At 32.2% G+C, this 12,433-nt stretch overlaps 1 protein-coding gene across 2 annotated transcripts in view; it reads right to left on the bottom strand.

Moving 5' to 3' along the window:
• Nucleotides 1–12,433, bottom strand: part of LOC107453289 (protein O-mannosyl-transferase TMTC3) — a 234,368-nt gene that overhangs the window by 20,954 nt on the left and 200,981 nt on the right. For both annotated transcript variants that reach the window (XM_043049050.2, XM_016070054.3), the window contains 4 exons: nt 9,641–9,778; nt 8,110–8,203; nt 5,843–5,968; nt 3,427–3,509 (listed from right to left, as the gene is read on the bottom strand). In XM_043049050.2, coding sequence (XP_042904984.1) covers nt 3,427–3,509; nt 5,843–5,968; nt 8,110–8,203; nt 9,641–9,778 — 441 coding nt within the window. The remainder of the gene's footprint in view (nt 1–3,426; nt 3,510–5,842; nt 5,969–8,109; nt 8,204–9,640; nt 9,779–12,433) is intronic.

The following is a 12,433-nucleotide window of genomic DNA, read 5'->3' as shown; positions in this document are numbered from 1 at the left end:
CGTCCGTAAAAGGAATTGGTGAGGAAAAGAAGAAAAAATGCTGGAAATGTGCAATTTCCTCAAAAAACAAGAAGACAAGGACTCTTACCAAAACTTGTGTGGATGTGAATAATGCTTCAATACTTCTATTCAGGAATATATGCAAAACCTTGAAAGTAACTTTGTTTTTAAATCGTTGCTTTATTTTTTTTCCATATCTGAAATTTTTGCGTCAGTGAGACACTTTCAAGCATGTTGTTAAGTGATAAAAAAAAAGTAATATGTAAAGTAAGTACATTTTTACGATAAAAATAACAAAAGTATGAAGACGGTATTTAAAAGCTAAGCGTAAGGAAGTTAGGTAAGAAGGTGTTGTTGGCTACGAACCTGAAGGAGTGAAATGGAGAACACTTTAAATACCAGATGCAAGTGTTTTTTACTTTTCGGGGTCTCTCGAAATATTTTCTTTTTTGAACTTTGCTCACTTTTCATTTGTTGCCCCCAGTTACGAGGCAGGCACTCTCTTGTTATTCATAACAATGATGATTTTTTAAGGTAAAGTGTGTTCTTGCCTGGTATTCCCTAAACATTGTGTATTTATACCCGGTAGTGTTATATTAATAGCTATCGATCCTCGGAAATAACCAAACAAGCTCACTTACGTGACATTTGTTTTTCATACAGAAATGGATTCATTGAACATTTTTTTTTCAAGTCAGCGACCATGTACTAATTTTTAAGGAAAAGGATACGTGTTCTTGAGCTATTTATGGTCATATCAAGACCTAAATTGTGATAAACTCTTCTATCCTAGACAACTGGGCAATTTTCTGCCTCAAATGGGAATTTTTTCAGAAGAAATACATCACAACGTTAGATTGTTTTAAAAATATTAATTATTATTTAATAAAATGAGGATCAAAAATATTTAATTTTAAATAGTATTAAACGCATCTCAAATTTATTTCTCATTTGTGACAAAAAACAAACGAAATGAAACTCACTTAAAATGACAGCATAGTATTGTTTCGCAAAGCATTTATCGTTTTCGTAATGATTTGTTATGAAATCGCTAAATACTCACTCGTACCAGCGAAACAGTAAAGATAAAAAACATTAAAACAAATGGTTTTAACCATTGATACCCCTACTACAAAATCAGAAACTCTCCATTTCATCGTCGTTTAAGCATAGAAGTTAATAAGAATGGAGTTTTTTTAAGAAATCATTCATTATCATTAAGCGCTGTTTCGCGAAAATAACGCATAACAATGGGTGATGCGCGGAGCTTGTTAAAGTGTAAATTTAAAGGATATATTTCAAACCTGAACAAAAGTAATTATAATCATAAAGAAATGGGTCATTAATTTAGTTAATAAAGAGTCAAAGAGAATAAACAGCGGACAATTATTTAGAGTTTATGAAGAACAAATTAGATAAATAAAAGATAGCATTGGAAGAATTTTTTTTTCGCGATGACTTTTTCGTGTAGGCTATTACTGAGATCGGGAATTTTGGTTTTACAATAGCATGAGTATTTTATTTAATTTTATAACCACCGTTGTAGAGCCGACCTATTTTTGGGTTTACAGAACTAATGTTCAACTCCGCAGCCTTTTAATTTTGAACTAATCCAGAAGACAAGGAAACTCCTAGATCAGTACCTCCAGAGGTATGATTTGTTATTGGAAAATGGAAGACTTCGTTCCTCGGGAGATTTAACGTGCGTCATTCACCATTTACTGCACGGGGAGGTTTCAGCTGGTGGGGATCGAGCCCACGACGTCTTGGAGATGGGCCCAGCGCAATACCAACCAATGCTAATCCAGCCCTGTTGTTTTGTTTGTAAAGAAACAAACGATTACCTATGTAGGAAGAAAACTCAACTATATTTGACAACAAAAAATAAGTATGGAATGCAGGCTCAATAAGAAGAAGTGACCGAGAAGTAGTTTTACTTGTTAAAATGAAGTTTTGAAAATGCATAACGTTCAGCGAAACATTTTATTTCATTTAATTTATACATTACGATTTAATGCATATGCATTTCATTCATACTTGGAAATTATATTTAAAACAAATAATTCATAGAATTTCTATATGCACCGAAGAGCCATTACATTATGACCACCCTGCTAATAACATATAGGACCACCTTTAGCCCTCAAAACTGCTAACACCCGCCGTGGTATTGATTCCACAAGGTGCTGATAGGTAGTTTGAGGTATCTGGTACCAAGCGCTCACCAACTGGTCCTGCAATTCCCTCACATTGCGAGGGGGTAGCGTGGCAGCACGAATTTGGTTTTCCAAGTAGGACCACAAATGCTCTATTGGATTAAGGTCAGGTGAATTTGGGGGCCAAGACATGACTTGAAAGTCACTGGAATGTTCCTCGAACCAATCCATGACGATTCGACCCTTATGACATGGTGCATTATCCTGTTGGTAAACACCATCCCCCGCAGGAAAAACTGTTGCCATGAATGGGTGAACCTGGTCTGCAACTATGTTCAAGTAGCTTACAGACGTCAGGGATTGTTCTATGAGGATTATGGGTCCTAGTGTGCCCCATGAAAACATTGTTCCTGGGTGAGAAACCATGAAAACCTGGGCGAGCCCATTGTTATAGATAGAGGGTGGTCATATTGTAATGACTCTTCCGTGTATATACACAATTATAAATATCAGTGTTTTTAGTCACAACAGTTTTAAGTTCTTTAATCCAAATTAACTCGTAAAATGTACAAAAATAGGCACGATCTTTCTTAATAAAATCTCCCTTCTGCGTTAAAAATGAGGCATCACAAGAACTAAATTTTACGATATACGATAACTAAATTTCACGACTATACAACCTGCGTGACTAATTGACATTTTTAAAACAAAAATATGGAATAGTTGGTTTATATTAATTTTTACCCTATTAATTTTTCCTCTATTAAACTTTCATTTTTGCCCTACTTACCACTCGGATTGTTTCAAATTTTTGTTGCTTTTTTTAAAAAAAAAGTACGAAGAAGAGTTTCGAATCAGAAATTTTTAATCATGCACGTTTAAAGTACGTATGACTGCTCATTTGCTCGATATTTCAGTTCTTTTTTATCAACCTAAAAAAGCATCCCCTAGCAATATACGTGTTTTAAATTATGCAAATAACAGTTCTAATTTTAAATATGGTTTTTGGAACTCTTAAATTAATTCTTATAAGAGAACTAATTAATTATTTTATTTAACTTTTAATTGATTATTTAATTAAATTAAATAATTATTTTTATTTCAAAAATTTTCAGTATAAGTGCTATTATTTATGTCTGGTGATATATTATTCCTCTCATTTACTGTTTTCGACCTGAACTCAAATGTGAGTTCAGTTCAGTTAGCTATAAATTAGAAACTGATCATGCGTTAATTTATTGACTCAATGTAGTATGATGATTGACTTTACTTGTTCATCTTTAGAAGAACGTCTCCTCTGTTGAGGTATGCATTCGTAAAATCAGATCTCAGAGTGATGGCCTCTCTATACAGCTGAAACATAAAAAAAAGCTTTTATTCATTTAATCATGTTTTTTAAAGTAAATAAAAAAAAATTGCTAACACAAAAATGTTAAATAAGATAAAGAATTCATCTAAATAATTCCATAAGGAAATAAAACTCATACAGAAATTATGCTACATATAAACACAAAATGGGTTTTGAAATGTCCAGTGAAATACTGACAGATATTTTGGAAGGTTTGGAATTTAGTCACAAAAGTTGCTAACATAATGGTGCTTGTACACAGTTCTACCAATTAATACAAATCCCACAGACTGTATTCTAAGCTACGATATTCCAACGCCAGAAGCACACGTTGCTCAATAAAATTGCAAACATACAGTACACAACCTCCCTTCAAGTTTCAACGCTAGAATTAACCGCTCAGATCATCGGTGGCATGTAATGCCCATTTGCTAGCAGCGTTTCTAACTAAAATCCAAAATTTCAATATAAAAATTTTACAACTTTTACACTAAACATTCTGTAAATTTCCCTCCTCTATCACCATTTGTCCCCGAGAGTTTTAATTTTGAAATCATTCTGTTCTCTACTGTATTAAATACATCAATAATAACTTTATTTGTTACAGTAAGAATGGCAGTAGTGAAGACAAATGAAAAAAACTTGTTCTCAACATAATTCTTTTTTCAATAATTGTTTAATAAATAAAGATACTTTATTCTTATTAAAAATCATTCACGTTTCCGATAAAAGTTTTGTGCATTTCAAAAGCCATCAAATCCACCATAAATAATGTGAAAAGCATTTAAATAAACTTCATTTTTTTTGGATCTTAGCGACAATGCAAATGAACATAAAAATTGATATTTTTTTTAAATCAAAAATATTTAGGAAAATTGTTATGCCTGCTAGGCATTCTTTTAATGGCGCGTGCCACAATCAGAAGAATATTCAGATGCGATTAATACGCTTTCATACCCATTACAATTTTGGTTTTATTTGTTTTATTTTAAGTTCGAGTTATGGGACCACATTTTAACTTTGACATCCTAAACCTGGGTGGTACTAAATATATAAAACTTAAGTATTTGTATAATTAGTATTAGTATTAGTAGCATTAGTATAAGTATTTGCATTATTAGTATTACTATTATTAGAGTATTAGCATTAGTAGTTTTAGTATTATCAGTATTAATATTATTATTATTAGTATTATTAGTATTAGTATTGATATTATTAGTATTAGTATTAAGTTATTTGTATTAGTATTAAATTTATTAGTATTAGTATTAAGGGAATGTCAATTTGAGCTTTGAAAATGCATGCGGAGCGATAAGTTTAATAATAACAAATTCCAATCAGTTCAGAGTTATTACTTCATTCAAAGAGCGCTTGGTAACAAATATTAACTTATGCTAAAATTAATTGAAATCATCTTTCAAACTTTCTGAATTTTAATTTACATGAGAAGAATAAGGATATATTCATAATTCACCACATGATTTAAACACGCGGTAGATTTGAACTCAACAAAGAAAGTATATCAACTAGATAAAATTTAAGATTCTCTAAAGAAATGAGGTAGGTAGGTACTTTATTTACGTCGCACTAGAGCTGCACAATGGGCTATTGACTACGTTCTGGGAAACATCCCTGAGGGTGATCCGAGAACATGCTCTTGCAATTTTTGTCCTCTGCAGAGAGGATGGCACCTCTGCTATGGTATCCCGACGATCTGCACGCCAAGTCGAGCACTTTACGTTAGAACAGTTTAACGAGGACCGATGACACGCACCCTCGGTCCCTACGTAGGCTGATGAAAGTGTTCACCCACCCACTTACTGACCGCAGCCAGTGATGCTTAACTTCCGTGTCCTACTGGGAATCGTGTCCTTGTGATCAGTCCACTGCGGGAAATCCAAAAGAAATGACTTTCAAAATAATAAAATATGGTTGATAAAATAACGAAATACCAAATATTGAGAAAAAGTACAAATTCATTACAAACATTTTTATTATCATATTGGGCAAATGGTGTAGATTAATTTGGAATTATTATGGCCATCGAATTAAATCAAATTTACATACGTTCATCTTGTAGATATTTATTATCAAATTAAAATGAATGATTCATTCAGATGTAATACAAGCATAGCTGCTTATGTCATTAGCTCAGCATGGTTAGCATGTTGTTATAAATGGTTTTAAAAAATAGTACAGATTTGTATTTATGGATTTTTAGCTATTCAAATTTTTAACGGCTTTAAAACCGTAAACTTTACGGTTAATTGGATGGACAGATTGATGCCGTTTATTTTAGCATAATTTGAGAATGAAAATTCTTGATAAGAAGTCTTACCGCATCAGCTTCTTCCAGTCTACTCTCGTTCTGCGAGATGAGAGATGCGAGATGGAGGAATACCTGCAAATGACTGGGCGTGACATACAATTCCTTCTTTTCAGCCACCGGAAACAATGTCTTCGCCTGTAACAACAATTTTATATACTTTTGAGTCATTTGAATTAAAATAACTGTAATCTTTATCTTTCCTTTATGCACTGAACAATGAAATTAAAAGGAAATTAACAATTTGTCCCCTTCTTGTTGGAAAAAAATCTGCAATTCTGAAACATTTCTCTTTCTGCAAAATGACAATTTTAGGACTGCTTAAAGCAATTTGTTAAAATTCTCTTAAGCATTAAACTATTTATGCAAGAATGTTTATTCATTAACTGAGTATCATGTTGAAAGTGTTCATGTAGGGTGCTTCACTCATAGTTCATAACGATTGACGTCACCTTTTCTTTTCTTCAATATTTTGAACCACCTTCCTTTACCCTTTTGTTTAACTATATTGCATAAAGATAGACTAACAGTCAGTTAAAAAACAATGCGCATGTTATAGATCATATTTCGGATTTTATTTCTTAAACTTTTAACTATGAGTTTGAATGAAATTTGTGAGCGTAGCTATAATATTGATTACATGGATACTTATTTCGATTAGAAAATCAACACAAGCAATATAAAACTTTACTCTGCTGATTTTGAATGTCTTTATTTTATATTAACCACTCCATGGATTGTCACTCCTTTTGAAAACCCACCCCTCTTTTGCTACAAATCTCTCCGATTTTCTGAACGCTTCCCTCCCCTCCCATCATTTGTGTACTACCCCCCATACTTACATAAAATTCCAGCAATGACCTGATTGCAACTTTTGATTTCCAATACCTTCCTTTTCGAGAATTTAAAATCAATTCATATAATCGAACACATCTCAGAGTTAGTTGTTATAGGTTTTTTTGAATGTGCTATGAAATAAACACAAATCGATCCACGCTTTTTCAAATAGTATTGCCTTATTGTCAATAGCAAATCTCGCAATTATTGATATATTTTATTTTATAACCATCGCTGAATAGCCAACCCAATTTTTGGGTTTTCGACTACCAATGTTCAACTCCGTAGCCTCGTAATTTTGAATCTAATCCAGAAGGCAAGGGATCAAGTATTCGGAGAAATTTGCCTTCGTGGAGGACTTTTTGATGGAACTAACCCACATTTGCGTTGCATGAGAAGGACGACCACGAAAATTGAAAACGTGTTAAAAAATGTGTTACAGAAAGAGGCTTTTAAAGATTTATTACTGCAGGTTTTTCAAAGAGGACAAAAATGATTTGAAATAAACTGATGTTATTTTGAGGTTTGAATAGCTTGATGCAATATATTAACCTAACATTTCAAACAGACCTTGTTGCAAAGAAAGTTTCAAAACTCAGAAAGATAATGCAGGGTATATTGCAACTTTAACAGCATTCATTTTATTAATCATGGGGAGATTTAACTTTCTTCACCTGCTGCATTGAAACTAACTAGAAATAAGCGCTTTGATATTGTAAAAAAAATTATCTGAATATTTTATTTTGAATATGTAATGATTTTTTTTTAAACTTTCAAAAGGAATAAAGGGAAAGTTGTAAGTGCGCCAAGTGAAAGCAGGAGCCCCATTCATGGGATAAGCAAACATTTATATTGTATTTCGTAATAGATATTTGTGATAATAATACTAGAAAAATTTACCTATGAATGAATACACCCTTTCGATATTTTGGCAAATCTTATGTGGATTTGCAGAAATTAAGATTGCACCTTTTTCTTAAAATATATTATATAATATATAACCGCCGTTAAACAGCAGACCCGATATTGGGTTTACGACTATAAATGCTCAGATCCGTAGCCTTGTAATCTTGAACCTAATACAGAAGACGAGGGAGCTCCTGGATCAAGTATTGGTAGAAATTTTCCTTCGTGGACTTTTTGATGGAACTAACTCGAATTTGCGTTACATGGAGAGAAAAACCACTGAAATTTTCCTAAAAATGATTGCATCTTAGCCTATGAAATCCAATCATCTGAACAAAGGTTATTCAAAGTGATGCCTTTCTTTCGCACTACACCTGACATTCATGACACATGACATGACAACAATTAGCTCACTGTGATTCGATTTTTTTATCCATATCCTTCTGGGTGCTCTTTTATTGGATGAATAAAATTTGTAAATATTATTTATTGTGTTGAAATTTGTAGTCGAATAAAATGCTAAAAAAATATTTTACCTGACGATAGATGTCCTCTGCTTCACCGTATCGACGAAGAAGTGTTAAAATACGACCAGCATTTAGATAACTTCTTGTATCAGATGATTCAATGCTACAAAAAAGATTCATAAAAGCGAAATACTAAAATTATTCGTATTTATAATATTCCTAATTCTTAGAGATCATGTACCTAACAGATTCATATACAAATTAAAATACTTCATAAAATGCACGAATTTCATATACTTTTATGATTCAAGTTGTGTTTGAAAGAGGGATGATTCATTTTGATGAACGAAATCGTTAAATCTTGAAGCATATAAATTGAAAACTTAAAAGGTGCAATGATGAACAGCTGGTAGAAATTCACCAGAAAAGAAGTCCCCAGACGGCCAATACACACCAATACAAGCCAATATCACGGAAATACAAGTAGAAGTTGCGAGGTAAGAGAGTACCGAAACAGGATATGGTATGATGAACTATAAGCTTTGTGAAGAGTTTGAGGGAGATCAAATGAAGGTACCATGACAGATATGCGAGTTAAAAAACGTGTGTCAGCAAGCGATGCAACAGTTAGCAAACGGGATCCGTGGATGATCCTGAGTTTTTAGCGACAACTGGAAATGGACATTGCAAAAATGTCAAAATGTACGTGCTGTTGGCATTTTTGTATTATTTATAAATAATTATATAGCTATATATTTATATGACTTTTATTTGGTTTAATGGCTACTTTGCACTTATTTGTCAGTTATAGTGTCATATGGTCTTTTCACAACCAATAAACACCACTCCAATTACTCGCATCGGGAGATTAAAAAATATATATGTATAGAAATATTACGAGGGCACTCCAAAGAAGCACCAAACCTGTTTGTTGCATTTGGTTAAGCGTTTGTCAATTTTTCAAACATAATCCTTAAATGAGTCAAACCATTGTTTTAGACATTGTGACAGTTTCATGTGCTTATATCAGCCCAGTTCATAGTCTGGTCCTCGAGAAAGTTCACATCTACAAAGAATTTTATCAAATTAAGGTACATAGGATAATCACTTATATTCTGAGTCCAGACTATAAGGTGTGTATGATAATGCTCTACATTTACAGCTATAGGATATGGATGGCTTGACTAGCAATGTGTGGGTTGATATATGCTTCTTTTCTTCGGTATTTAAGCGACTGTAGGAATTTTATCGTTTTGCCAGTGTTTTCCAGTAAATGTAGTTTTTCCAGTTATTGTTTAAAGTCGGTCTATTCAAACGTTAGACAACTCTGCTCAGAGATTATGGGGGATAGAAATGGGGTGTATCGATGCTTTCTCAAAAGCATGACGGAGATCCTAAAAACTGTCACAGCATCTAAAAAAAGACGCTGCATGGCGTTTATATGAAAAAGTAAAAAAATATTTCAGCATTTAAAATATTATAATTATTATTAAAATTAAAGAATTTTTGTATTATTTTCCCCTAAATGCAGGAGAATTTAGGGATTGTCTTCTCATTTAAGAATGATTGCAATTTCTCCATAATTCATGTATAAACTCACTTCATGGCAGTTCTGTAATGCTGTAGTGCTTCTTCGTACCGATTCATAGATTCATACACTTGACCCATGTTGTTGTAGAGCTTACCATTCCGTTGGTTTACTGCTAAAGCTGATTTGTACAAACTATATTCAGATTGCCTAAGAAAATAAACCAAAAACAATATTTACTTTTTTGTTAAACTTATATGCGCGCTAAATGCATAGCGATTCAAAGTGTTTTTTAACCAACACTTTTAATAAAAAAAACCTTATAGTGAAGTAACTAAAACTAATTTTTTGATTAGTTTTCATGATAATTAAAAAGATAATGAACATTTGACTAATAAACATTTTTGTGGATTCAATTTCTTTTCACAGCCGACTAGACTGTTTAGGGGTCAGGGAACTGGCCTTGGATCAAAAAAGTTCTGGGTTCGAATCCCGGGCAAGTCATGGATGTTCTTTCATTCTCTGTGCTATCCGTTCTTACTGTGGGCGCAAGGTTGGGCCACCTAATAGGGTGACACTGAGAGAGTGGCCATCAAATCTGCCCTTTAGATGCCTGTATTGACGAACGGTCATTTACCCAGGTGGTCATTGGAAAAAACATTTTTTTTGGACTCTACTTTTGTAAAATTGAAATGGTGGGTAAAATGTGAAGCTGTTTCCTCACTTATTCACAGTCTGATCACCAATATTTTATTTATTTACTTCGATGGCTTTTCTTGGACTAACGTTTTCACCTATAAAATATTCAGTCAAAGCCATTTATAAAGATAAAACTGATTTAACCATATCCTGAATATAAAAAGGAAATTTTTTATTAATCATTGGTTTCACGTTAAAAGACTTATACAAAATTCTGTTTTATGACTCGAACCGAAAGAGGCATATTTTTCAAGGTATAACAAAATATCTTCCTACAGCTTGTTTGCATTATGATATTTTGAATCTTTTTTCAGCAATTGAAACTTCATGACCTACTCCAGCAATTGAAACTCACTTTTTCTATAGTTTAAATTTTAAATTAGTTATTAAGGTGGAACAGAATTTGTGATGAAAAGTCGTGATCTTCACGATCATTTTAACATGCCTCCCCAAGTCAAAATTCTTGATGGTGCTATTAAAAAATACTGATGTTTTATGCTGATTCCTACATTGGGATGATGGTTGTTCACGATCGTTCCAACATTTTATTGCCAAGTTACTATGATGGAAATTCGTGATGGTTCATCATGGTACAAGAATATATTTCTTGTTGGTTCAGCAGGAATATACCATCAAAACAATTTACGGTTTTTTTACGTTGGACCATCATAAATCTGTCCAAATTCCTGCATTGGAGTGATGGTTACTTATGTTGGTTACCATTAAAAATTATAATGGTTTTTATGACAGAATTATTGATGGTTACCGTCAAAAATATGTGTGTCCATCAATAGAAAACCATCAAAAATTTTGACTGGGGTTAAATCTGTGCCAAAAATATATTTACCCAAAAATGATTCGTGTCACCCACTGTAAAGAGTATTTTATTTTTATTATTATAACCGTCGTTGAACAGCCAACCCAATATATGGGTTTACGACTACAAATGTTCAACACCGTAGCCTTGTCATTTTGAACCCAATCCAGGAGGCACTCACGGAAATGCTCACGGTTTCGGCACCGCTTGGCGCGGTCGAGAATAAGTTCTCTGAAAACCGCAAAATTGAGAATATGGTAACCCAACCGATCTATGCGTCACATCTTGCTACAGCGTGCAACCCTATTACGTTGATTGAGTAGGAAAATGATGGTTCTATTCTAGTTAAAAATTTCTTTCTTATTCACTTCTATCTTCACACCGCTCTTGTATTTTTTATAAGCGGTTTTCGTTTGGAATGAAAAATTCATACTTAATTTAATGTTTATGTCTCAGAATTTTATTTAAAAATAGATTATTGTAAATATTTTACTTTTCAACTTCTTTTTTTTATTATTGTTCTTAAAAGTGTAAAATCTATATATTTTTTATTTTATTTTACTTGCTAAGACAGTTTACCATTCTTTACTATGCTATATATATAAAGGCTTGTGTGCTCACTATATACTAAGGCATATTGCATTCAGTTTCCAATTCAAATGTAAGAAAATTTTATATAAGGTATTTTTATTGCAGTACATTGCAAAAATTACCTTTATCGCTAAATTCAGCATTTCAGATGCGTAATTAGGAAAAAAAATTAATTCTTTTATTCCAAATGCATAATAAAAATTCTTCACAATGAAATACATATTGTTACGCTAATAATGAACTATAATAGATTTGAGAAATGAGTTAAAGAACTTTATACAGTTAAAAAAAAATTGTCTCACTTGTTTGCTTTATCAGATGGAAGAGATTTTATTAAATTGCTTTTCCTCAAATAAAACATTTAATCAGAAAAAGGTGATAATTTTCAATTAGAAATATATATAAGAAATTTTTCACAAAGGAATCGATACTTTTACGAAAATAATAAATTAAGATAGATCTGAAAAAATAGACCTGAGAAAGCAATTAATACATTTAAAGTGCTTTAATTTAACCTTATCATTTTAGTCATTTGATTGATCATTTTAGTCATTTGATTGCAGTTTCAAAAGTAATAAAAGCTTCAAAAAAATGTTTATTTCATTATCATACGCAGCACTTTACTTTAACCTTATTATTTTATTCATTTTCAATAAGATGAAGATTTTATTGACACTACTTTAATATTTTAAAAGTCTCAAAAATTATAAAAATTCAGAAAACAAAGTTTTATTTAATTTTAATCCGATCAAATTTAC

This window comes from Parasteatoda tepidariorum, chromosome 9 (genome assembly GCF_043381705.1).
Source record: "Parasteatoda tepidariorum isolate YZ-2023 chromosome 9, CAS_Ptep_4.0, whole genome shotgun sequence".
NCBI lineage: Eukaryota > Metazoa > Arthropoda > Arachnida > Araneae > Theridiidae > Parasteatoda > Parasteatoda tepidariorum.
The sequence above is the reverse complement of the archived record's forward strand: the minus strand, read 5'-3'. Positions and strand labels throughout refer to the sequence as shown.